Source organism: Cladophialophora immunda, assembly GCF_000835495.1.
Source record: "Cladophialophora immunda strain CBS 83496 unplaced genomic scaffold supercont1.3, whole genome shotgun sequence".
In the NCBI taxonomy this organism is placed as follows: Eukaryota; Fungi; Ascomycota; class Eurotiomycetes; order Chaetothyriales; family Herpotrichiellaceae; genus Cladophialophora; species Cladophialophora immunda.
In genome coordinates this window covers 2,776,598-2,801,906 of record NW_015622543.1, presented here as the reverse complement: position 1 = coordinate 2,801,906, position 25,309 = coordinate 2,776,598, and the positions used below count along the sequence as shown (strand labels likewise).

General features: G+C 53.3%; 10 protein-coding genes across 13 annotated transcripts; 3 read left to right on the top strand and 7 right to left on the bottom strand.

Moving 5' to 3' along the window:
* Positions 1-496: 496 nt before the first annotated feature.
* On the bottom strand, positions 497-2,337 carry PV07_05416 (uncharacterized protein; the record flags this gene model as incomplete). Its single annotated transcript, XM_016392310.1, has 2 exons — positions 2,083-2,337; positions 497-2,016 (listed from the first exon to the last, which is right to left on the bottom strand). Exons 1-2 carry the CDS (start codon positions 2,258-2,260, stop codon positions 497-499), a joined length of 1,698 nt encoding a protein of 565 aa, XP_016249829.1. The 5' UTR covers positions 2,261-2,337.
* A 1,851-nt stretch (positions 2,338-4,188) lies between these two features.
* PV07_05415 (uncharacterized protein) lies at positions 4,189-5,211 on the bottom strand (the record flags this gene model as incomplete). The annotated part of the gene is made up of 1 exon (XM_016392309.1): positions 4,189-5,211. Exon 1 carries the CDS (start codon positions 5,086-5,088, stop codon positions 4,189-4,191), a length of 900 nt encoding a protein of 299 aa, XP_016249828.1. The 5' UTR covers positions 5,089-5,211.
* A 368-nt stretch (positions 5,212-5,579) lies between these two features.
* Positions 5,580-7,543, top strand: PV07_05414 (uncharacterized protein). The gene has a single exon (XM_016392308.1). The coding sequence runs from the start codon at positions 5,661-5,663 to the stop codon at positions 7,290-7,292; it is 1,632 nt and encodes a 543-aa protein (XP_016249827.1). The 5' UTR covers positions 5,580-5,660; the 3' UTR covers positions 7,293-7,543.
* Positions 7,544-7,556: 13 nt separating this feature from the next.
* On the top strand, positions 7,557-9,544 carry PV07_05413. Of its 4 annotated transcripts, none has more exons than XM_016392305.1 (4): positions 7,557-8,038; positions 8,144-8,478; positions 8,542-8,590; positions 8,738-9,544. In XM_016392305.1, exons 1-4 carry the CDS (start codon positions 7,637-7,639, stop codon positions 8,975-8,977), a joined length of 1,026 nt encoding a protein of 341 aa, XP_016249824.1. In that variant the 5' UTR covers positions 7,557-7,636; the 3' UTR covers positions 8,978-9,544. The 4 variants fall into 4 exon arrangements, with proteins under 4 accessions (XP_016249824.1, XP_016249826.1, XP_016249823.1 ...); XM_016392307.1 differs by having other exon boundaries at positions 8,688-9,544; XM_016392304.1 differs by having other exon boundaries at positions 8,144-8,590.
* On the bottom strand, positions 9,089-11,702 carry PV07_05412 (E1-like protein-activating enzyme Gsa7p/Apg7p). The gene has a single exon (XM_016392303.1). The coding sequence runs from the start codon at positions 11,488-11,490 to the stop codon at positions 9,241-9,243; it is 2,250 nt and encodes a 749-aa protein (XP_016249822.1). The 5' UTR covers positions 11,491-11,702; the 3' UTR covers positions 9,089-9,240.
* A 233-nt stretch (positions 11,703-11,935) lies between these two features.
* Positions 11,936-14,046, top strand: PV07_05411 (uncharacterized protein). Its single transcript, XM_016392302.1, has 3 exons — positions 11,936-12,547; positions 12,863-13,135; positions 13,321-14,046. The coding sequence occupies exons 1-3, from the start codon at positions 12,141-12,143 to the stop codon at positions 13,925-13,927; spliced, it is 1,287 nt and encodes a 428-aa protein (XP_016249821.1). The 5' UTR covers positions 11,936-12,140; the 3' UTR covers positions 13,928-14,046.
* A 45-nt stretch (positions 14,047-14,091) lies between these two features.
* PV07_05410 (uncharacterized protein) lies at positions 14,092-15,549 on the bottom strand (the record flags this gene model as incomplete). Its single annotated transcript, XM_016392301.1, has 1 exon — positions 14,092-15,549. One exon carries the CDS (start codon positions 15,547-15,549, stop codon positions 14,092-14,094), a length of 1,458 nt encoding a protein of 485 aa, XP_016249820.1.
* A 734-nt stretch (positions 15,550-16,283) lies between these two features.
* PV07_05409 (uncharacterized protein) lies at positions 16,284-17,255 on the bottom strand (the record flags this gene model as incomplete). The annotated part of the gene is made up of 1 exon (XM_016392300.1): positions 16,284-17,255. One exon carries the CDS (start codon positions 17,253-17,255, stop codon positions 16,284-16,286), a length of 972 nt encoding a protein of 323 aa, XP_016249819.1.
* A 547-nt stretch (positions 17,256-17,802) lies between these two features.
* On the bottom strand, positions 17,803-19,584 carry PV07_05408 (uncharacterized protein; the record flags this gene model as incomplete). Its single annotated transcript, XM_016392299.1, has 1 exon — positions 17,803-19,584. One exon carries the CDS (start codon positions 19,582-19,584, stop codon positions 17,803-17,805), a length of 1,782 nt encoding a protein of 593 aa, XP_016249818.1.
* Positions 19,585-20,158: 574 nt separating this feature from the next.
* On the bottom strand, positions 20,159-24,960 carry PV07_05407 (uncharacterized protein). The gene is made up of 2 exons (XM_016392298.1): positions 24,613-24,960; positions 20,159-24,558 (listed from the first exon to the last, which is right to left on the bottom strand). Exons 1-2 carry the CDS (start codon positions 24,664-24,666, stop codon positions 20,449-20,451), a joined length of 4,164 nt encoding a protein of 1,387 aa, XP_016249817.1. The 5' UTR covers positions 24,667-24,960; the 3' UTR covers positions 20,159-20,448.
* Positions 24,961-25,309: the final 349 nt, after the last annotated feature.

Below are 25,309 nucleotides of genomic sequence, written 5' to 3'. Positions count from 1 at the left end.
CTCGCCCGTTTTGAAAGACAGGCTGTGCTTCAGAAGAAAGGAGAGATTATAACAGAAGCGTAGACATGAGTCGGCGGTCAGTGCAGGGGATAGAGCGGTTCATATACATACGCGATATCGGTGTAGGAAGGTGAGCATTGAACATTTGGATCAATCGCGCTGAATCGAGGCGTTGTGGGAAGGATCGGCTGAACGGTTGTGGTGCAAATCTCATGGCAGATTGCGTGATTCTGGCGGCCGGATTGGGAAACACCATCTCCAATATCCCAATGGCATTGGACAGTCGACACTGAGAATTCTTATGCAAAGGAGATCCCCGTCCTTGGTTACATGTCGGTAGTGATAAGTTGATTCCTTGACTGTCTCTGTGCTGGAAATTTTGGTCGAGTCGAGGTATGATCCATGCACCCCGTGCACATATAAGAATAGATCGGGTCGGGATGCCCTATCATGGACGGCGACTATATGCGACGCTTTGCCACGCCCTGATCCCCATTCATTGAGGCGGCTCGTTGCCGGCCAACGTCTCTGCGAACCATGTGGCCAGATATGGCTCTAAGAACTCGTAGAACACGAAATGGCTGAGGGTGTCTCGTGCCTGAGGCCACTCAGTCAGCTCCAGGATCTCTGCCTGTCGCGCGAACATCTTGGTAAACCAGGTTCTTGGTGGCATAATGTCTTTGATCTTTTCATTTACACGCCACTCGAACCTTGCACCATAGAAGAAGACCCACAACAGAGCCTCGCGATATCGGGCCAGTTCATCTGTTGTTGCTATACTCAAAGCTTTTTGCATCGTGCCCTCGAGATGATTTATGGTGATCATGTGGTGGCTAGTCCGGTGGTCACAGCCGTAGACGGTGGCTTCGAAGATCCCTCGTCGCAATATGTGCAATGTTGTAAGTGCCAGCGATGCTTCGATATAACGAAGAGACTCCTTCATTTTGTAGCCCTTGCCGGCGATGAGATTAATGTAGGCATTGATCAAGGCCCCAGAATCGTACTGAGAGTACGTTGTGAAGATCGTGTAGACCGCGTCAGTGCGATTGAGGTCTTCTGGATCATTTAAATCGACAGTCGTCGATCGGACGAATAAGTACTGACGAAGCCTGATAGATGCCTGGCGAGTGGCATGCAGTCGCACACTGCTGTGCAGCGCCTTGTATTCAGCCGGCAACTGAGGCATGTGTGTCTCTGGCGTTTCCACCCAAAATCGAGCAATCTGCTTCTGCACCCAGTTCTCAAAATCGAAGAACGTGTTTCGCATTTGGGCTATAGCCAACTCCGTGTCATTGTTCATGCAAGTCATGAACAAGGTTCGAATATGGAGATCCGGAGTCTCGACCCTGTCAACCAGACGTTGTATGATATTCGCATGAATCTTTGCCGCGGGGATGTCGTTCTCCTTGCAGGCTGCCCGAAAGAGCGAGACAATCTGTGAGACCAACGATATATCCGGCGGGATGTCAAGCGATAGCTTCTCGATTCTGGTTTTCAGAATCTTCATGCTCTTCGTCCGCATCTTGATGGCAAGAAAATGCAGATCACGAGCGGTGTCTGGCGAGGAGAACTTTGCCAGAACTGGCATGTAGCTGGAACACCACGACAGCGCCCGTCCCTCATCTGAGAATTCTTCCTTCATAGAATTCCACACTTTTGCCACGGTACGTCGAGCGAAGACGTGAAATCCCTCGCCGATCGTGGTGAGCATCGGAGCTCCACGCGGAGCGTCTTTGAACCTCATGTAAGAAGTGATATAAACCCCAGGCAGATAGCCATCTCTTATGAAGGTGATGAGTTTGTTGACCTGAGGAGTGATCTGGAGAGCCTGAGCATTGAAGGGGTCCGAGTTACCACCAGGTAGAATTTCCAGCAGACTCGGGCTGTCGTCTCGGGCGGTGTGAAGGTCCCATCGTTGCAAAAGGTGGTCTGCTCTGTAGAATACTAAGCGACCGGGCCCACGTATATCCTGTTGCTGATCCGTCAAATGCCTATTGTTGACGCTTGCGTAATGACCTGAGGAGAGACGAATCTGTCAATCTGGAGTACACAGATGGCGGAATCAGAGACGCATCGACTTGCCTTGTGCTTCATTTAGCAAATGTTCTTTTTGCTCCTGCTTCCTCTTCTTGCGCTTTTCATGGGACCATCTCGCAGCATGTGATTTTTGGTTTGCGATCTCAAGTTCCCTCTCGACTTGCGTTGCTTTGGAATCAAGCTGTGGCACAAATCTCACGGTGGTGAATCTGGAAGAACGCATGATCTCGTGTTCGTGTCATCCACTTGGCACTTTCCAAAAGAAGTATTTGGACGAATGCAGACCAAATCCAGGCCGGGAATGGGGCGGCTCTTTGCAATATAAACCTTGAGAGCCCATGCTAGCAGAAGGGTCAAATTCAGGGAGAAGTGCTGAGCTAATATCCTTGCATATAAAGTCAGCTGAGGGTTGATAGAGCAGTGTAGGGCTCGCTAAACGAGCAGCACGTGCTTGACTTCTGGATTTCTGATCGATATCGAGGAGACATGAAGAGTCTCAACTCTCCGCTGGTTTTTGCAACATGAGACTTTGGCTCTCGGTAAGCGGTACGGGCCTTTACGGAATTGGGAAATACATTCATTATCAACGCTGAGCAATGGAATGGCCAGCCTCATGATTGGAGTTAATAAGCGAACAGGTTGGTTTGCCTCCCGATAACAATTGAGGCGAGGAAGGCATATCCAGTGCTAGCCGGTTGTCTCTGCGTAGCACAACATAGCGAAGCCCGGCAACGGCCAAGTCTTCAAGTCCGTCCGACGATATTCTGTCAATTACTTTGGGAAGTACCCTCATAAGGATGGATTGACAAACAAAGGCGACCGCCCACGATTGGTTGAGAAGAAGCAGTCTCGGGACATATGTCCAGATTGATATGGAGTCAGACACTTCAGTGAGAGACGACAAAATTGTTCCCGAGGGGCCAATATGCAGGACGAAGGATATGCGTGCCGAGACGCCATGCCGATTCCAGGCATTGGCCTTCCTACTGGTTGGTCAACATCACTTGGTCTTTGTTAGGAAGAAACGAGGAAGATGGGGGATGGTGACCTCCTTACCGGGAACAGTAGCTCTACTCCACAGAGATGCAAGACACGCAGATGCGGGTGCCGGAAGACCCAGACTAAGGAGGACAGACCTGCTCCAAAGAACGAGAACGGCGAGGTCCACCTCTGAAACGGGAACTCGGGTGTGTCAAGAAGCCGAATCAGTCACCGCCCCATGAATCCTAAATCCGTAGAGTAATATACTTCAGGTCCCGATATGCCGCTCACAGCTGGGGCCCACCAAAAGACATTGCTGAGTTTCGCTGACAAAGAAGACAGGACGTCCCAATGGTGGTGGGAGCCTGCCGACGGGTTATGCAAGTCCGAGATTAGGGATTTGTCGTGAGATTGTTGGCGAGAGGATCAGGCTCCCGCAGGGTTTTGAGGAGCACAGTTCGCGATCCAACACACGGCGCATGTTTCGAACCCTTGTGCCTGAGTCAACCATCTCTTCCGATTTTCTTGATCCACCATTGACAACTGAAGCCGGGTCCATTGCTCACTACGTTGGCATAGCCGTTGGGAGGTTGCTCAACCTGTGCAGAACTTGGTGTTGGCCCTGCGAGATGGATCCTTTCTGGCGAAGCAGGGAGTGTCGACATGATTGCTCCACCACGCGTGTCATTTCCGCACGCGTATTCGTTTCGGCCGAGTCTGGTGACCTGTAGCTCTAGTACAAGCCTTTCCTAGGTTGTAGCTTCGTTGAGTGCGTCGGGTCTTTGCAACGGTGATTGAGAGCTGCTTCCCACTCAGTGTCGATTGAACTGTGTCATGCTTCTGACGATGGGAGAAGAAACCGCCACACACTTGCAGGAAGGATGAAGCGTTGGTACGATCGAAAGTGAAGGTCAAGTTCAAGGTGAAGGTGAAGGTGAATGTGAGAGTCATGGAGGTGGTTTCAAGGTCGGGCGTGAATTGCGACGCAAGCAGACGTCATACAACTCAACGATACCATGTCAGGATGAACATAGCAATTTCTATGCCAATAGGGGGAATGAGACACTTCCTTCTCCGATCCTGGTAGAATCAGGGTTTTCTTCTGGCTACTGCTAAAAAGTTTGGAGACACTTGGGCTTCCCTGCATACATTGAGCACTACAAGCCCTGACTATATCTCCATCATCTGTGCCAGCCATTTCTCGTATGCTCCCTCAATCTCGATGCACCTCTTGCCTCTAACCCACAAACACTTGCCATTGATATCTGCATCCTTCTCTGCTGTTGCAAGATATGCAATTCCCAAGGCAACATCTTCTGGTTCACTCGCTTCGTGTCCTTGAGTTGCCTCTGGCGGTAGATTGGCGGTCAAGGCAGTCCGTGTAAGCCATGGCCCTACCATAGCGATGGAAACCTTCTTCTCTCTCAGCTCTTCTCTTCGGGATGTGCTGCGCATCAGCCCCATGAGAGCGTGCTTCGATGCCACATAAACGTCTTGATACGTGACGGGAATGTATGAGGCAGCAGATCCGGTAATGATGATCCGGCCCCCTCGGCCATCTCCAAGATGATACACCGCCAATTTGATCCCATAAAGGACGCCATAGAAGTTCACGTCGAGAATCACTTTTGGCGGTGGCTTGACAAGTGGTCGACTTTCTTCGGACACTTGACTCGCATTGCCAGAGGGTTCATACTCGTCTGCGAGGAAGTTGCTTGCAACTCGCTCCTTGCCCGACGCTGACTCCGAGGCTGCAAGCTCGGGATCGATGCCAGCATTCAGACACACTATCTCTGGAGGTCCGTATCTGCCAGTTACCCAATCAAATAGGGCGACTTGTTGCTCCCACGACGAGACGTCACACGCATAAGAATCGCACTCGTGGCCAATACTTCGCGCCACATCTTGCAGCCTATTTGCATCCAGATCAACCAGAATAACCTTCGCACCGTGCTGGGCAAATAGTCGCGCAGTTGCAAGGCCTATTCCACTTGCTGCCCCGGTCACAAGAGCAACTTTCCGAAGCGCTTCTTCCAGCGTGGCGGGGGTTGGGAGGACAACTTCTGCCATGGTTGCTCTAGACAAAGCCCGGTGCGATTGTATTTGGGGAGAAGAGAAGTCACAGAGGTTCAACAAGGGAGGAGCATGGATGGTTGCAGTTTGCAGGCAGCTCTGGATCCAAGCGTCATGCTTATGCCGACTCTTGTGTTGCTACGCCGCGTTATACGTACCCCAAATATCAGCATGAAAATGGCGGAGAGGCAAGAGAGGGGGAGAGGCAAGGACTCCGCAACACCGCACTATGTTGGAACAAGAGTCCGCGCATAGGATGAGTGGAATTTAGTGACTCTTGGTGTGTCCGTGAAGGGCGGTTCGGTGTCCTTGTGGCAGTCAATAATTGGATCAGCGGACGATCAGGCGTGAAGCCGCAGGCAGAGGCGCGTTGGAGTGACCGAGGCTGAACTATTCAGGAAAGTCTGACGAGACATGCCCCGTCATTGGGCGGCGCTGGAGGCAGTGCATTAGTCCATTTTCAGTTGGTTGTAAATAAACGCAAAACACTGCAAGGCCTACCAGTCCTCTCCAGCATCACTGAACTGCATCATACCGAACCTATTCCTTCGCTGGGGCGCTATTCGACAATGGACACAGAGTTATCATGCATGGACACGGCCGAAATCGCGCAATCTATTCAAAGCACCAAACTTGAGCTTACTTACGAGCGCGCTTTGAGAGACGCGGAACGCATCTACGAAGAAGAACGAGTTCGCGGATTGCGCATCCAGCTCTTGCTATTGGAACACGAGAATGATGAGCTGCAAGAACAAGCGGAGAGCGGAGAGGATGAGCAGCATCATTTACAGGAGGTTAATGAGGAGCTAAATGGACGTCTGGCCGACGCGGAGGCGGACTTTCAACAAGCCCAAATGGATCTCAAGGCACGCTTGCGCGACCTGGAATACTTGAAAACAGAAGTTAATGTGTTGAATGCTGCGAGTAACGATGCAAGCAAGCTCCTTGCCGAAAAGCTGGCCTTGTCCAGAGAGTTAAACACCCTCAAACCGGAACTTGAGCACCTGAGATCCCAAAACGCGGCGTACCAGAAACTCCTCTCCGAAAAGCTGGCTCTGCAGCGGGAGGTCAGTTCACTCCAAGTTGAGCTTGAGACCGAGAAACGAGCAGTCCAGAGGCTCAAAGCACAGGAAAAGTCTACCAGCCGCGAAGATTCGGAGTTAATGGAAGAGGTTCAGGGGTTGAGAAAAGAGCTTGCGAAAACACAGCGGGATGCACAAAAAACGGAACGGGAGAGCAGGAAGAGAACGAGCGACTGGGAAAACGAGAAAGAGGTCTTAGAAGGCAAGCTGAATGCTTTCCGCAACAAACTCCGATCTACAAAGGACCAACTTAAGGACGCGCAAGACGAAATCGAGAAACTGCAGGCAGCCCAGATGGCACACTCTTCTGAGATGACCAAGGCAAGACTTAATGGGGCAGGAAGCACGGCCAATCCTAGGAAGAGAAACGTTGCTAGATTTGATCCAGACATGACCATTGGCACACCAGGAAATGGCGGTCATGCCGCAAAGAAGCCTCGGATTTCAGTTAATGTCGGGGACAAATCGAACTTTTCCATCACACCCTTCTTGAACCGCACTCTCAGCATCTTGCCAGAAACGCCTGCCGAGAACGACGTCGAAGGGCGAAAGGAGGACAACGCGAATGCCGATCAGCTCGTGGAAGGGGCAGACGCGGACCAGGACGAGGACGAGGATGAGGCGCCCACGGTTCAACCTCCAAAGAGAAAGCAGACTATTGGGAAAAAGCTCACCGCACCAGCAGCCAGGCGAAAAGGCGCTCAGCCTCTGAAAGAAACAACCAATTCAAAAGCAAATAACATAGCCAAAAATTCACAGCCCGACAAACTCATTGAAAAAGTCTCGGACATGGAAAGTGATCGAGAAGATACGCATAATAGTGAAGGCCAGAGGACGAACAAGGAGAATACAGAGCAAACGGAGAGTACCGACACCTCAACTCAGGAGGCGAAAGAGCCTCTACGAAAGCAAAAGACATCGGCCAAACGTGCCAACATATTTGACGAAGAGGACACCGCGCCCGCACCTAAGATCAGGAGTCTAGGAGGTGGGCTTGCCGGCAAAGGAGGCGTCATGGGCCGCATCAATCTCAAGGCAAAAAGTGTGGGCAAAGGGAAACCACTGGCTGCGTTCTCGCCTCTTAAGAGGGATCGAAGGACTGCTGCTGTTATTGAGTGATGTCTGGTTGGGGAGGCGCACGATCTGGGGGCCACTACGGCTTGAGACCGCATGGATGATTTCCATGCATCTGGGATGAATTATTTGTCAAGTCTTCTCGTTGGCTGTGGCACATGGATACTTGGTAACAAGATGGTGGCAGCTGTTAGTTGTACGATAGCGGCAACGGATGCCTGCCTATTTGAGGAAGTTGAGCGATGCCGCTTTGTAGATCGATGACATCTGAATCGCGGAGCAAAAAAGTGCTTGATGCTTTATCAAATTGTTCCCTTGCAACCAACTTCGTTTCGCGACACTCCCTTCACACCTCTGCCGAGCGCTATTCGGCCTCGCTAGAGCGTGCTATGCAATCATGTAACCCACGTCTTGCACTTCGCTTTTTAGCTAGAGCACCGACAACCGCCCACCATCCCCATCTCAGTACCTTTGGTCTTCACCCACGATCAAAGCCATGTCTCCCCTCGATAAACTCTATCTCATTACCTGTTGGTCGTACATCATATCCTTCCACATCAGCTACACACTCCTCGCCCTGGCCCTCGACGAAAGGAGTGCGCTTCGCTTCCTCAAGCACGAGGCGCTGGACTGATCGGCAACGAGGGGATCAGTTTGCTCGCGCAGCAAAGGTCCAGGGATTGAAGAGTCGGGCGGCTTTTAAGCTGTTGCAGATCAATGAGCGCTATAGACTTTTCAAGCCTGGCATGACTGTGGTGGATTTGGGATTTGCACCGGGAAGTTGGAGCCAGGTAAGAAACCATGTGCTATGATGAGAGGAGTAAACAGTGGGGATAGGAGAATTGAATCAACAGAGTCGGGGCTCTGGTGCTGACACATGTTTCCCTTTTGCACAGGTCGCCGTCGACCTAACGAAGCCTCGAGGCCGAGTTCTAGGTGTTGACCTCCTCCCCGTCCAACCACCAAAGGGCGTGTCGACAATACAAGGCAACTTCCTGTCCCCAGACATTCAAGCCGAGATAAAGTCCTTTTTGCGAGACCCTGACCGGGGCCGTCTACGGCGACCGCTCATGCTTGGCTCGTCCGAGACCTCAGAAGATGGGCTGGACCAGGCGATGCTTGAGGAAGAGGCAACGGGATATCTTGAGCGCGAGAGCCATGAGAAGACGCTGGAAGAAGAGCACAATCGAGAACATCTGGACAAGTCTGTCGACGTGGTCCTGAGCGACATGTGTGAACCCTGGGACCCGCTTGAAGGGCTTTACAAGAAGAGCATCGGTAACCCTTATCGCAGGTTGATGAACACGAGTGGAAATGCCTTTCGCGATCATGCCGGTAGTATGGTACGTCTGGACCTCCAACAGTTCGCGCTTCCTTCCATTTGTTTATTTTCTTTTCGGTCTTTCTCAAAGTTCTCTCCGTTGATTCCCAACTACCCAGGCAAAGAGTAAATTCAAACTACTGACGCTTTTTGGGGGGGCACCGAGCAGGATCTCTGCAGAGCGGCGCTGCAATTCAGCTACGACACGCTCAAAGTCGGCGGACACTTTGTGTGCAAGTTCTACCAGGGGGTCGAAGACAAGGCTCTCGAGAGGAGCCTGAAAGCCTTGTTCCACAAAGTTCACCGCGAGAAGCCCGAGAGCTCGAGGAGTGAGTCCCGAGAGGCGTACTTCGTGGGCATCAGGCGGCTGGCAAAGGCGGATCGGGACGCCGTGTTTGCTGAGCCCTGAGTATGAGCACTCTGCTCCTACGACCACGAAGGGGATGATGTCTGTCCAGTCTGCTTCTAGCCTTGGAAGTGCCGAGCAAAGGCAAAGAAAAGAGGAAGAGGAAGAAGGAAACAGAAAACAGGGATATATTTGTTGCGACTATATCTATATGACCGGTGATGGAAGGCTGCTTACCATCGCCCTTGACAACCCTCCGATGCGGTATAACAGTTGTACCTCCGGGAGGTGTTAACATAGCTAGCTACCTAGTAGCTGGTAGTGGCTCAAATCAATTCCCCCTCCTCATCCTCGGCGCCCTCGACGCCTTCTTCCTCGCTAAACTCGATATCCTTCGCAGCCTCCTCGGCCAGCCTCTGCACCTCCTTCAACCCACTGACATCCTCGACGTAGCCCTTCTCATTGAGGGCCCTCTGGACAAAGCCCCAGTCGTCGGCCTCGTACGCGTCGAGGACCTTGTCGGAACAGGCGCTGCAGTACGTGTAGGCGGTGCCCGTGATGTTCATGTTGGAGAAGGTGGCCAGGAAGCCGCGGACCTGGTGCGGGACCAGGCCGAGCGGGTGGTCGCCCCTGCTATCGTCGTTGGCGGCGGCGGCGGCGTTGAGGGAGGCCGGCGCGGCGGCCCCACGCGCATGCTGGACGATGGACACGAAGAGCTCGACCAGCAGGGCCGAGGCGATGGCCGCGATGCCCGGCCGCGTCACGGTGCACTGCTGGTCCAGGGTCAGGTCCTTCATCGAGTCGGCGGGCGCGACGACGTCGTTGCAGAAGTAGCAGCCCAGTTCCTCCAGCTGCCCTTGGTCCCGCTTCTTCTGGGCCTCCTCGCGCTGCGTGCCGGGCAGGGTGGGCGCGGGCCTGACGCCGTGCCTCATGACCACGTACGTGTCGAACCCCAGCGCGGCGTTCATGACGATCTTGCCCTTCGCCTTCCCCATGACGGTCGGCAGCCATCTCGACTCCCTTGTGTCCATCAGCAGGAAGATCGCGTCGTGTTCATCCACCAGCTGCTTTAACGTGTCGTACTCCGCCTTCGTCTTCTCGAGGTCCGTGATCGGGTGTCCTGCCATGGGAACGCTCAACACGTGGCCCCGGGACTGAACGCCCGGGTAGACGGTCTTCAAGGCCTCGGCTGCAGCAGTGGCTTTCTTCTTGCCTCCGTCGAGACAGTCCTGGAACGTAAACAGCGGCTGTCTCACGGGGTTCGAAAACGAGACACTCCCATTGTCCACGAACGTGATATGTCGGACTCCCCATCCCATCAGGTTTCTCGAGACGTACGACCCAAGCGTGCCGGCGCCGAGCAGGAGACATTTCGTCTCCTTGATCTTCTCGAGGTTCAAGTTGGGCGAGATCCGCCATTTCATCAGTTTCAGGTTGAGGTCGACGGAGGAGTCGGCGAGTTTGGTCGGGTCCATGTATTCAGTGAGGTCGGCAACGCGGCCGGTGAGTTTGTTCAGGGCGTTGCGTTCCCAGCCCACGACTTTGGGCATGGTTTGGGAATAGTCTGGTTGTTGCGCAGCGTTGCCTGTATTGTTGGATTTGGACGATTGCTTGGATATCTCCATGTTAAGGATGACGCTCCGCGCGGCGTCTCGTCGCGCTTGCGTCTCACGGTAGCAAAGGATTTGGATCTTGTCGAGTTTCCACCGTTGTCGCACCAGGACCAGGAGGTTCCGTAGCATCCATCCTGGCGCCACTGGACCCGGCTCAGCATAGTTGGAAGGGTCGGCAAACCCGACAAAACAGTCTTCAGGATCAGTACCATCAAAGAAGCCCGTGTCAAAGCTTGACAGAGAAGACACCTGCCACGTGTAGCCGAGACTTGACGACGGGGTCAGAGGCGACTGCGGAGAAGTGGGCCCAAGGTCTTCGTCGGCGGGATTGCTTGGACTGGGCGCCAGAAGACCATCCCGTGTCCTTTTGACAAGGAAAAATCCATGCTGCCTCGTGTCCACAGTATATTTCCAGGTCTGGACATGATCCACCAGATTCGTGCTCTCGATCGAGGACAGTTTCCGGTAAGGAATGCCGGTCTCTGGACTCGCAAGGCTTCCAGGACTGGCCACCGGAACCCAGGGCGGATCCATGACCAGAGCGGGGAACGCAAACCAGTAATTGAACTTGTACTTTTTGAGATCTGCGAAACTGAGGACTAGGAAGGAGGCCAGGAGGCTGGGGCACGAGTAGATGGTGCCGTCGTTGATGGCATCCCAAATGGTCTTGCCGGCCTGCTGAATCATGGCCAGCTTGTCGATGTTGCGATACTCCTCGATCGTGTTGACGTTCTTGATCATACCCTCGGCGCGGTAGAAGCCGGCGGGGACTTCATCGCTCGTCAGTGCATTGGCATGGATTTGCATGCGGCAGGAATGCTCCTTGTTGTCGGCAGGCCGGATCTCATAGAGACCCAACAGCTTCCGGGCCGAGTCGTCGAGCTTGTCATGGTTGATCTTGTGCGATGCCAAAGAGGCGTAAAATGGGATCTCAATGTCCGAGGCGAAAGGCACGTACTGCATTGTTTAAACCGGGTGGCGATGAATACTGGATGAAGCCGACGAGTATTGCTCTAGTCCTCCCTCGTCGGACACAAATAGAATGCCGATATCCCTGACTGATAAGACGGAGGGTGCGTGAGAGGACGAGGCTTTGGTCCAGGCAACAGCAAGGATATGGGATTGATGGAATGTTGGCAACTGAGTCGAGGTCAGACTGACTGGATGATCTAGGCAGGACCATGTGGTTGTTCAAGGTGGAGCGGAGTGGCTGGGGCGGGCGCAGGTAGAGGTGAAGGGGCTAAAAGCAGCAACGGGCCGGAACACATCTCCGCCTGGCTGGACACATGCTGCTTTTGCATCATATTCCCCTTTGGGTTAGGTTGCCGCTCCGCCCAGTTACGAGGAGTCGGTCACTTGGACGCGTCGGGGAGCATGACCACTTTACGCGTCCTCAATATAGAAAGGACAACCACGTTCAACCGCATCAGCAGAGAGAGTCAGCTGAAACTCTCAGCCCATTGCAAGGACGACAGAGAGCCCCCTTGTCCAACTCACCTCAGACAATACTAGCAGGCAACTGGGGGCCAAAAAGGGACAGAGATCCAAAGAGGTTGCAGAGATATCAAGCAGCACAGCCTTGCGCCAACTCCCCTCCTCCTACCTCATACACCATGCTGATCGGCATCTGCGGCTCCATCTGCTCGGGCAAACACACTACGGCCGAGTACTTGGTCCAGCACCACGGTTTTCTTCGCCTGCATCTCCCCACACCGCAGCAATTCCAACCATCGCCGTGGCCGTGGACCTCGCCATCACCGGCACCCTCACCATCACAAGATCTCTCTTCCGACTCCCTTCGCCTTCTGCCCAGCGTTACCGACCAGGTCGGCACGCGGGGCCTCTCTTTCCCGGACGTTGAATCTCTCCTGGACTTCGTCACCAAGCGATGGCGGGAGCATTGGGTTCTCACGGACATCTACGATGAAGCCACGCTGGAGATCCTGCTGAGGCGGCCTTTCTTCATGTTGCTGAACGTGGATGCACCGCTGGGAACGAGGTTTGAGCGTTTCAATGAGCGGTATGTGCGGTCTCTGTCTCTTATACCCGTCAGCTTAGCACGAATTCTCTTGAAGCTCGAGGCTTTTTCCCTTCCTGCTCCGTTGTTCTATATTCTTTTCTGCTTCCTCGTGTGCCTGGGATCTTCAGGGCCAGCAAAAACCCCCTCCGTAATGGCACCAAGTTACTGTCCTGGGCACCATGAGCAACACGAGCTGGGAAGACCCCTGACCCTTTCTTGCCTTCCTCACCTTCTCTTTCCGCAATTAGCAGGAGGCACATGGCGGCGGTAGAAGCATGTAACTGACCGTCCCTGTTCATGTATATGTACATATAGATGTCTGATACGCAAACTCTCACCAATGTCCCTAACGGACTTCATCTTCTACAATGACATCAAACTGTACGGATCTCGTGCCCGGACAGACGCCTACTCCTTCACCGACACTAGCTCCCACACCTCTGCGCCCTCAACATCGACGACGACCACAGATGCCGTCGACGACGATGGCCAAACCCAGAACCATTCGGTATCACAGACAGCACTGCTTCCGCTCTTGTCCCACGCGCACCTGTCCATCCTCAACTCCTTTCCCAGTATCTCCACATAGTAAGTTCTCCATCTCCTCCTCCTTCCTATCCCTATCTCCAGGAGAGGACCAGACCCCCACAACTAAAATATACAACACCCCACGCGTCTGCGTGGCGCGGTTCGTTCATCCCTATTCTCTCCCGCTACCTACCTGGAAGATCCTCAAGGCAAACTCCCCGAGAACTAACCTTGAAAACAAAAAGCCACACGTTCCTCTCGACGCTGGACCTCCCATCACCGCTCCGCCTGCGGCCGACGTGGGACGCGTACTTCATGACGCTGGCCTCGCTGGCGGCGCACCGGTCGAACTGCATGAAGCGGCGGGTGGGGTGCGTGCTGGTGCACAACGCCCGGATCATCAGCACGGGGTACAACGGCACGCCGCGGGGGCTGGTCAACTGCAACGAAGGGGGCTGCGCGCGGTGCAACGGGTCCGGCAACGCGGGCGGCGTGGCGCTCAACACGTGCCTGTGCCTGCACGCCGAGGAGAACGCGCTGCTCGAGGCCGGCCGCGAGCGCATCCGCGACGGCGCCGTCCTGTACTGCGACACGTGCCCCTGCCTGACCTGCTCCGTCAAGATCGCCCAGGTCGGCGTCAAGGAGGTCGTCTACAGCCAGAGCTACAACATGGACGAGGCCAGCCGGAAGGTCTTGCGCGACGCCGGCGTCGTGCTCAGGCAGTTCGTGCCCAAGCGGAGCGGGCTCGTCGGCTTTGATCTCGCGGGTATGGACGGATGGGTGGATGATCTCAATGGGGGCGAAGCGAGGCAAGGAAAGCAGATGATTGTCTTGAATGGGAAAATGTCGTGACATGACCAGCCAGCCAAAAGGAAGAGTGTGCACATTATATTATATCCAACTAGAATCAACAACAATGGGTATCAAATTATTACCTACTGAGAAGGGGCCGCACAAGATCAAAAACCAACTAGAGCGAATGGAAAATCGCCTCATGAGAGCTCACAGCATTCTCCCTACTTTCCGGCAAATTTCCTGTCTTCCGACGAGTTCGAGCGAAATGCCGGGTTGAACGCCCCTGCTGAGGATGGTGTGGCAGCAGATGCGGCACTCGTCGGCTGCGCAGTCTTGGGTGTTGTTGCACTTGTTGGTCCGCTCGTTACGCCCTGCGTCTGATCTTCTTCCAACCTAGTGGTGATGGGAGTAATGTTGCGGGACTCCGTCGGGCTCGTGGGCAAGCTGTTGGAGGAGTTGGCGAAACTGGCTATGATCGAGTGCCATTGCTGTGCATCCGAGTTGGTGTGCGCTTTGAACTGGAAGTCGGAAGTAATGGCCATCTTCTGCCCCAACTTGCTGCCTGAGGAGTCTTTGCCCTTGATCGTGAATTTCTGTCCGTCCACCGCTCCGATGATGCAGTCCGGGAGATACAACGAGTGTTCGGGACTGGGGTCTTTCTGAAAGTTATCGTTATCTTTGTACTCGTGCAGATAGCCTGCTGGAGTGACAGCATAGTATCCAGTGCTGTACCCTTTGAGAGCACCCATCCCACGAGATTTGCGCTCCAGGGTGCCTTCAATAAGCGGCTTGGTAGAACGATGCTTTTCGTTTGGAAAAGACACACTGTCCATCGTCCTTGGCGGCGCATTCGGGTTGACCAGGATGTGCTGGTTGCGTTTGGTAAAGCCGTTCCATTCAAAGTCCAGCGGGATATTGCTTGCAGTGGAGGCAATGTCGCCGAACATGGCTTTCTGTCGATCTGCCTGGCCGCTCATAAATTGGTTGTACGAGTTCAGCGCCGTCTGCACCGTCTGCACCACGTGCGACTCGAACTTGGCAAAGGCGTTCTGGACCACAATCAGATCCTGTCTGTTGTTATTCTCCTCGAGGAGCTGTTTGTTGAGACGAAAGAGCGTTCCTCTCCTGACTACGTAGGGGTCATGTTGCGCAGACACTTTACCCCCTGTCGAGTCGAAATGAGCGGCCTGTTGCCCCAGCAGCTCGATATGCTTCTGCGAATGACTGCGCGCCGACTCAACAGCCTTTGTACCTTTCCCAGTGCCGTTGGAGATTTCTTTGTTCTTGTTCTTGATCTCCGCGTGTAGACGTTCGAGGATGGGCAGCACCGATGCAGTGAGGTTTTTGGAGGTCTCGGTGTACAGATTGATTTGCGCTTGGGTGTTGGCCCGCAAGTTTTCAAAGAGACCAGCAACACCACCCAAAGCGGAATCGAAATGATGGGCCTCACGGAGGGGACTCGACAGTGTCTTCAGGACTTTCTCTTGGTCTTTGGCGCGGCCAGCCTGCTCCTTAGCAACTGCGGAGACGTAGTTCTCGAGATAGCCGCACATGTGCTTCCACGCCTGCAACCGCTCGATCAATAGACCGGCGGTGCTTGAAGGGTCTCCCTCGGTCACGACATCATCATCGGAATCATTGGCAGTTTTGGCCCTGGTGGGCAGTGGAGGAGCAGCCATAACGAAGCAATAGTCGGGGGGAGGAGTATTGTACTACGATACTGCCATGACAGTTAGAATGACAAGGGTTAAGATGAGCGCGCTCGATGGAATGCTAACGCAGAGAAATAGATGCTTGAACTGCAGTACAGGTGATGTTGAAGAATAGGGGGAGGTTGTGCGACGGTGACTGCGCCGAGGGCTGAGAGTCGAGAGCTCCGAGCTGAGGCGTGGCTTCCGAGCTCAGCTGCTATAACAGTGAGCTGTTGGCAGACGCCGGCGTCAAAGGCCGTTGACTTGAAGCCGATGCGAGGAGGAAGAGGGCTGAATGCTTCAGTTGGCCCCGAATGAAGCTTGTGCAGTGCGTCTTTCTTGTTCTTGGTCGCGATCAAGCGCAGCTTTGAATTACTTTCACTTTCTCCAACGCAACGTCATGGATCGACGCGTGCCAAATGCAGATCTGGCGCGACTGTTGCACAAGTTTCTCTATCGAGTAATATATCACGTCGTTCAATCTGTGCTTGAAAAATCTCGGTTGATGTTCATACATACAGCTTCACATCTATTTTGGACGCCACTTTAGAATACAGGAAGCAAAGAAGCCAACCAGACGTCAACCCAATGAATCGTGCAGTGCAGCCGTGTGCTCTACAAATACCACGTTCCGTCGCTCAAACACGCCGTCCAACTCCCGCTTAGCCAAAAGTCTCTGTACCAATACAAGACAAGGGTACAACATCCTTCAGCAATTAGCCTCACATGGCCTTGGATAGATCCAGTTCGCTGTCGGAGCCTGGTATCAGCACCCCCGGAGACACGCCCTCGGCATTGTAGGCGGTCTGGCCCCAAATCTTGCCCGTCTCGTCAACGTCCCAAATCCCATAGTTTGGCAGCGTGTTGATGAAATATGCAAACTCGAGTTCGTCTTCGGGCCTCCAGAATTGACACTTGTCCGTCTCCACATTGTACTCGTGCCAGCCCGGCTTAACGACGCGACGGTCTCCATCATCCCCCATCTGCGGCACCCAGGCCGCGACGTAGGTGTCATCTGAGAACCCTTTCTCCGTTGGGATGTATCGCGACGGATAGCTTTGGTATTTGGGATCGTCGCGCTGTGCCCATTCACCGCAGCATCTGTCGATCGAAGGTGCTCTGCTCCAACAGTTTGGTTCTGTCTGGATCATGTTGTTGAAGACCTTGGGCGGTCTGTCGCAGAACAGACGCCACTTGGCCAGCGCCGCAAGCGCGTCCCGCGGACAGCTGTGCGTCGGCACCGGCATGTTGAGGTCGTAGACTTTGACCACACTGTCACACCCTTTCGCCCGACATCTGAGTGTTAATTTGGCGTATTGTGGAGACGTCCTCGAGGGCGTTCCGTCATCATACGTTGGAGTGGAAGACAGTCCATCGTCGGGAAGGTCGTAAATATCGTCCGCAAGGTCGTCGTATACATCGCTAGGTAGATTGTACATATCACCGGGTACAGCGCCTGCCCCTTCGGGAACGTCGCCGGTGCCCATAGGAATGCCTGTTATCACACCCGTCACATCACCAACAATGTTGGCAATGTTCCTGGCCCCATCGTCGTCAGGTTTCAACAGGTCGATGGAAGGCCCTGCAGCCACCGCCCTTGCTCTCACGAAGCTGGTGACATTGACCGGGTGGGCCACAGTAGTAACGATGGCCATTGCAGCGACGGCCACCACAAGGAGTTGTTGGATAGCCATTGTGTGTGTCTGTTCAACCAAGGAAGTAAGCTGAATGGTGACTTGGGAGCCGCTGGTTAGATAGGAATTTGATGATAATGTTGCCAACTCTGGAGACGATCACGCAAAATCATTATATGTGGTAGTTGTACTCCTGGAGGTCCCCGGGTGCAGTCAGAGAAGTCCTCAAATGCATAGGGCCACCGTACTGTATCCTAATCATCCCAAGGAATGAGCCTGGTTGGCCTATAGGAACCACAAACCCAGTCTTGCCAGTCTAGTAGTTTGTGGTAGTGTGGAAGATACTCTCGTCCTGGAAGTGGAATAGGTGTTTAGTCTCCACTCAGTCGTGAATATAGTTTCGCTGCATCAGGCTGACGAATGCCGTCCTTGTCCGTTGCAGTCATAGCCGAGAGCATGCTTTGATACAGTAGAACGTAATTGCGCATTAACTACAAAGGGTACCAGTATACATTCGTGGATGTTCGGAAGTGTAACCCTTATTGGGCCACTGTGTTCTTGACAGCTGGTGTCAGTGACTTCGCTCCAAATCCAAGCGATGGGTTCCTCAACGAACCACATCTTCTTCCGCTTCAGGCAAGCTCTGCTCGTCACCCAGCTTAGGATTTCGGAGACAGAAGGCAAATGCGATCAGAAGGGTGCAGAGACAAATTCCTGTGATGCAGAGCAGCCTCTGTGCGTGTTGGTATGCGGCGATGATGGCTTCTCGCACGGGGGTGCCGACAGGGTATTCGTATGCAACTGTGAATGGGTCGGCATAGGTCGCAGCAGCCAAGGTCGAATTTCCCAACGGCGCCAAGTTGTCCTCGAGCGTCGATGGCAACACGTTGGTCCAGATAGTCCCGGAGATCGCACCACCAAAAGCAGACCCGATGTTGTACGTTGCCAGATACAGACCAGTGATGACGGCAACGTGCTCGTGTTTGGTCGCGGCTTGAATCGACGCCTGGGCCGGGTACGGAAACATGCCTCCGGCAATACCTAGGAGGACCTGCGCGCCAATGACGCCCGACTGGCCAGCGGAGTTTGGAGATCCCCGGTAATGAATGAGCAGTCCAAATGCAACCATAAAAAGACAAGTTCCTGCCACGATAAACCATTTCAGCCGTCTCACCTTGTAGACCACCATGCCCAGAAGGAAGCCGGTGACGACAGATGTAAAACTGTACAAGGAAGTGATTCGGGTGGCGCCCATAATGCTGAAATCAAAAGCGATGATCAGTACTGTGTAAAGATAGTCGCCTTGCATGTACCAGGCAAAATTCAAGGTGCATGCGATCCCTAGCGCTCCCCAGACGCCACGGTCTTTGAGGAGGTCGAAGGGCACGAGTGGTCGAGGTGCCCTTAGTTCCCAGAAGACAAAAACCGGGATACAAAGAATTCCAATGACAAGAGGCGCAATGACATGTGCAGTACCCCATGAAGACGTTGACCCTCCAGCAATTGTCAAGGGAACAAGGATGAGAGCGAAGACCGCGATCAACAAGATGATACCAGGAATGTCGAGGGCCCAGAAGAGCTCCAGTGTCAGTCTCCTTGCACCCATCATCTGATATGGCGTTTTGTATTTCTCCAAGACACCAGCTTTGCGTGCACGCCGGCCAACAAAGTAGAGGGATATCATAAGCGGGAGCGCACAGACTGGGTAGATGATGCACCACATCCCAATACCCCATTTCCATGTTGTCGCACCCAGCACGGCTGAAGTGATGTTGCCGCTAATCCAGGTGTTCACCAGGAATGGCAGTGCAGGAATGTAGCTGAAGAAGAGTCGAGCTCGCAGGGAGGTGATGTCGGCAATAATAACTTCCACCAACAAGAGCACACACGTATAGCCGATCTGATAGAGCACCGAGCCCCCAGCGAAGGCGTCAACGTTGGTCGCGCAGCTTTCAATAATGGTTCCCACGACATAGAAGACCACGCTGACAAAGACTAGTTCCAGTCGGCCGAAGACGTCGGCAATTTTGGCTGCAGTCGGCTGTGCGGCGGCGGCAATGACAGCGCGAAGCGTGTTGATCGTGGCCAGCAGAGAATGATGGCCCATAGAAGCAGTGGCTGTGGTCTGGTACGTATATCGAACCGTGCCATCCAGTCCATACGCGTACGCGATGAGAAAGACACCAATGAAGAGGAAAACACGGTCTTTCCTTGTGAGGACTTCATTGATGGCCTCGATCCTCACAACACCTGGCGACTTTTCTGCATCAATAATAGAACTGCGTCTTCGGGCCGAATCCTCAACGGAATCCTGAGCATGAGCTTCGGCAACCTTGGGTGTCGATGACATGTCTCCTGCCTTGGAATGCGAATCGTCCGAGAACGACATGGGGAACAAGAAACTGCGGAGTCGGGCCTCTATCAACGTGTCGACAGTCAAAGATGCCGTTCAATGCAAGAGGTCACAGCGATGAAAGCGAAACTTCTTTTCTAGTTATAGTAGTCGACACACGATTGGGAGTCTCACTCGGCGAGGCCGGCCTGAGTTACTTTGAAGTTGAACTTTCCAAGGTTTTCCACCACCCTTGGCAACACGTCGAGCACATTTTAGATCTCCAGCCAGGCGGCGCAAGTGTCATAAAGGGCATTCTCATGCAGAGATTTGTCTTGATATGAGAGGCGATGGTGGGGATCGAGTCGACTCTGAACAAGCCATTGGTGAATACATTCCTGATCTAATCAGATCATCAGATAAAAATTTTTTCACAGCGGGGCGGCAAGAGCGGCATTTTAGGTAGACCCAGAGGCTGTGGTGGATTGTCGCCAAGGGCATGGGCTGAGAAAATCATTTCAGATGGTGTCGTTGGCGAGCAGGGAAGAACCTGGTCAGACGCACAGGCGGAGCGTGTGGAGAGCAGCAAGCGAGCTTTGCCATTGCCCAAGCCCAGGATCTAATCGGTGGAGGGATCTAATCAGATGTCGGCTCCTCTTGCCCTGGCACAGAGTTTGACGGCGTCCGCTGTTCGCCAAATCAGGCTCCGCGGAATATATAGTGCGTGGCCCCCAGTGTTGCAGTTTGCACGACGTAGTAGGTATATCCAGTGCCCGTTCAGCTCCACCATGCTGGAATCGGACCGCTTGACCAAGAGAATACTGGACCGGGTACAGGGATTGCACACAGCGTAGCATTTCTGTGGGCATTAGCTGCGACCCTGCTCCGAAGTCGGACATTGTCCCACTTGGACTGGGCGAACTACATGATCTGCCCCAGGAGCTGAGCACCTCTGATCGCGGTTGCAAGGTGCCAAGGGAGGCATTCGCTGTTTGGATCCACGCAGCCTCGAGTGGCGCCGAGAGTAACAAGTGCACGATACTGCTTGATCAAGTCTTCGAGCAACTCGTCTGGCGACATCTCGCTCGATGTGTTCGATATGGGGATCGTCGATGTGACTAGGCTGAACTCAATCAGGTTGTATCCGTCCTCCCACTTAGTCCCTCTACGTTTCATGAGGTACCCCGTGACTTGTGAAGGTCGAATCTCGATGAGACTCCTCGTCTGATTAATCCCGAAGGGTAGGATGACAGCCCAACTTTCCTCAGAAGGATCCACTAATGTGAGATCACTCTCATTGTTCGGATCAAACCCGGGGTCCGAAGGTGTGGGAGCATTCATAAAGGAGCTGCCACCAGGCGTTGGAGTCGCTGGCACAGTTTGTTCAGGAGACGTCATACTGCCCTGCGGTGTCGAAGCAGGTGTCCCATAAAGGTTCTGCGGTCCTGTCTGGCCGCTTTTCCAGTGGTTCAAGGGTGGGAAGATCTCCAGTTCTGGGTCGAGCTGGACGGAGAGAAGTACTAACAGGCATCGTTTCTGTGAGGCAGGGGAATTCTCGAATACCTGATGCCAGTCGAGCAGCTCTGGTTGCTCATAGTATTCGTGCCTTACAACCGCCAGCCGCCATGGCCCGCGAACTTTGTTCATGAGGTCTTGCGAAACATCCCACATCTCTTGGAATATGTCATGGAGGGGCCTGATCTTCCCTGTAGGTCGAAGGCGAAGACAGTAGGACATGCTAAGTGCAACTCTTCCTGACTCGTCCGTCCAAGCCGCAGTAAGCCACCTCCTGTCTTGGCTGATAGAGTATGCGAGGTGCAGGCATGGTCCGTTCTTCTCTAGGGGTGAGCTATATGTTGGTGTCAGTTGCAGATGCACCGAATTTTCCGCTTTCGACAGCACCACGGCTGAGCTGCAAGCAGCCGGAGGCGCCGGGGATTCTGACGGCGGGAGCCGGTTGTAAACCTCAATGGCCAGCCGGATGTAGGCTGTTTGGGGAGGGATCACCAGGGTTTCCGCATTGGCGACGAAGTTTTGTGGGATGACCTGTAAAGCAATGTCGGACACGCTCTGATTGTCCGTTCGTGCCTCTGTAAATGATTCAAATAGGCCGAAGAAGCCAATGCACGCCTCAAGGTACGAAGTTGCGCTTTGATTCCTGCTCGTCATACAGACCAGAACGGTGCCCTTCACGTCTGAGGTAGTCCCGAGAGCTCTACCAACCATGTGGCATGTCTGAAGGAGGTTATGTTGACCCAGGTCATTCGGACCCCATGATATCGATCCATTATCTGTAAATCCAGGGAGTCGGCCGATTGTATGAGTTCCCAATGAACAAGAGGTGTAAGTTTCTGCAAGTCGCTGCAGCAGATTAAGACATCCCTCTGTTACATTTTCTTGACTCGGATGGATACAAAAGGTTGTAACGTCTTTCGGTCCACTGTCAGGTTGAAGGTTCAATGAATCCCAGAAATTCAAGATAGATATAGAGGCTGTCAGTGGCCGTTCTGTGCGTCGAATGCGAATCTGATCCGGTTGGATTCTTATCACCTTGCCCTGAACTCTTCCATTGTTTTGTTCGGCTTTGAGATTCGTAAGTTGAAATACACTCGAGGGTGTTGCAGAAGTGTTGATACCGCTCAGATCAACGTTTACATCCATTTGGTCACGAGGCGGGAGTTGTGTTCCTCCTTGATACTCTCCATGAGGGAGTAAGGTGGTCTGGGACATCTGCTCCACCAACACGTGGGCAATTTGCAGGTATCTCTGTGTCGATATTGGAGGAATCTTGCGCTGGTCGGCGTTAACTGATCGGAAATCCGATAGTGTGGGAGGTTCTACCAAGCCGGGCTTCAAAACTCCTAGTATTTGCTGCACGTCCTGATAGATTGTCTTCTTGTCGATCTCGCTCTGGCGATTGACGGCGTTTGGCGACGGAGAATGATATTCTGTCCACTGTCTGGCCGGAGCTTGGGCTGGGTAGTGCCCAGACAAAGGTTCTGCCGAGTTGCTGGAACTGGTCATCAAACTGTCACTGTCTGATGAGCTTGATGCAGGTCTCTGAAAGAGCGGGTTTGACTTCGAGAAGCCCTTAGTATTAGAAAGAATAGGCGTTGGATCGAACCAGTAGTCCCCGCCTGCCCCGTATCTGCTATCATGTTTCGACACGGACGGAAGCGAGTGTAGACCATCATACAGACTTGAACGACGTCCACGCTCAGCTTCGATTATTGATTCTTTGGCAGACTCCGGTTTCCACAAAGGAGGACCCCATGTGGGTGGAGGTTGAGGTCTCTCCTTGCTTTTCGCCTGCGGAACCTTGGTCAGGTGTTCCGTCTGGTCTTTGGGGTGCTGCAACCTGATGTTTGCGGGTGAGTTCGTTGCAGCTTCAGAGCCCATATTTTCGCCCTTCACAATGGCTGGACCTGGAGCAGCGGCACCTTGACCAGCCGTTTCATCGTTGACGCCCATCATGCCTCCTGCCTGGGTCTCGCCCCGTACCGCTGGCTCTTCGATCCGCCCGTGGCTTGCAGAGCGTGTAGAATTAGGGTCTAGCCCCGGAGCGTCGAAAAAATCCCAATTAGGCTCGTCGCCGTTGGCTTCTGCGCCGAGATTATCATCTGGATTCTCCTCGAATAGGTCTTCGTCATAGAATGTCTGCAACCCGCTTGTAGTTGGGTCGTCCTCGAAATCCGGCATGTCCTCATCCTGCGGCTGAGGCCTTTCAGCAGGACCTCGAGATATGTTTGCAGGAGTCATGGCCATCCCGTCGACTGATGAGAAGCCTGGCGTAGGATGTGTCATTCCAACATCAGGCGGAGTCGGGTATATCGTTTGGCCGGGACCAAAAGCAGGAGGTCCAAACGGATGGAAGTGCACTGGATCGTCAAATGTACCTTCTTCAGCAAATAGTGGTTCATCATCCTCATCTACCACACTTTGGTGGTTAGCTTCAACCTTTGACGTGCCGCCACCCGTACCAAGGATCCAATCTCGCACGAATTGCATTGGATCCTCTTTCCCTTCGGTCGCCTTTACTGCAACATGCTCCTCGACGCTGAAGACAAAGCACAGGTCTGCAGGCCAAAGAATTGTTCTCCAAGTGACCGAGTCGCGCTCCACGGTGTCGGGACTTGGATTATCTTGCTGACCGTCGGTGGACCCGTGATCAATCTCCTCTACAGGTACTTCAATCTCAATCCAGTCACTTTCCATCGCTTCGATACTTATATTCATGTGCTCCTTAAGCCAGGACGGTAGCAGTTCTCTCCAGGCTTCTCTTCGTGCATTGGAAAGTTGACTCTCGCCATTAGGCTGGTTGTCAGAGGTGCCAATAAGTTTTTTGTGGGCGAGGATTTTTGCTTGCGTTGACCGTGCAATACGCCCGATAGGCGCGAGGTATATGGCAATTGTTTCAGATTTTGTATGGTCATTCCAGTTGAGCTTGGTAGCACATTCTGGAAGACGAACGAAGGAGAACGCGGCATCCTTTGCAATTGTCAGGATGATGTGACCGCTTGGGACTACCTGTAGGTCGATGCGGTAGAGAACCCACTGATTAACTTTGTCAAAATGGTGAACGTCGGTAGCCAAGGGAGCCTGCTCAACGAGATACAAATTGGGTCCAAGCAGCTGAAGATCAGTCTCGCCATTGGGGACAAACTTGATGCTGGATACGATGGCAGTAATAAAGAGTCGGTACAGCCGAGCATGTTCCGGTTTGAGCAAGTCGGGAAGTCGGGCGGCGGTCTTGTAGGCGATTGTACAAGTGTTGCTGCGCAGCACGTAACCAAACTTCAACAGCAAAGTTTTTTGGTCCTTTGGGGCAGTGATATCCACCTTTTTATAAAAAGTGAATAGTTGACGAGCTTCAACATCTAGTGCGGCAAGAATGGATGCTTCTCTAAATTGACGCTCAGTTTTCCGGAGTCGAGCAAGGGTGTTCTCTGCAGTGGTGATAAAGGCTGACGGATCCTGGGTAGGCGGAGTTGCTACTGTGCATACAATATAAGCTATCTCGCCGAAATCGTTCTTGACCTCTATCAGCTTCCGTGGGCACAAAGTCCATTCGCAACAGCAACTCACAAGGGTATAGACATTCGTGGAACAGTTACTCGGAAACTCCAGTGTCGTATTCATGTCGTCAACCGTTGGGTGGAATACAGACTGCTCGTCGGGAACAGCAAGGTATTATAAATTGGCCGAGATGTAGGTGCATTGCACGAGCGTCGCGAGGCATGCAAGATGGTTGGTCGTTCAAAGGACGCCCAGAGGCACCGAGTGCAATGATGCCGCGTTGTGTCGGCTGACTTGGTAAGATGACCTCGATTTTGAGCCAACCCACTTCCGACGCTTAGCCTCACCGGATATGGGTAGAATGGGAGTCCTCTAGCCTTGGAGATAATGCAAAATATGGAGGGAGTGGAAGAGACCAGCTCTGTTGTGATATACGACAGAGGTGTGTCGTGGAAAGCCAACACCGAAGACTTCGACAGCCGCGCACGTGACTGGCCAGAAGTCTTGGCGGCTCTAGCTATGGTAACATAAACTTATGGCAAGCTCATCGTGCATTCACCAACCATACCCCAGTACCTGCAGTCACCTTCACCTTCCCCCGGCCCACCTCTCCTCTCGCCACTTACTGCAGTGCCTAGTCGAGACGGTGGAGCGGCTCTGGTCGACGATGTTCTCCCTTCCAAGAAAGGGACTCCAGAACCTTGCACGAGTATAGCGACAGCCGACACGCACCAAGAGGAGGCAGCCCAGCACCAGACAACTTTAT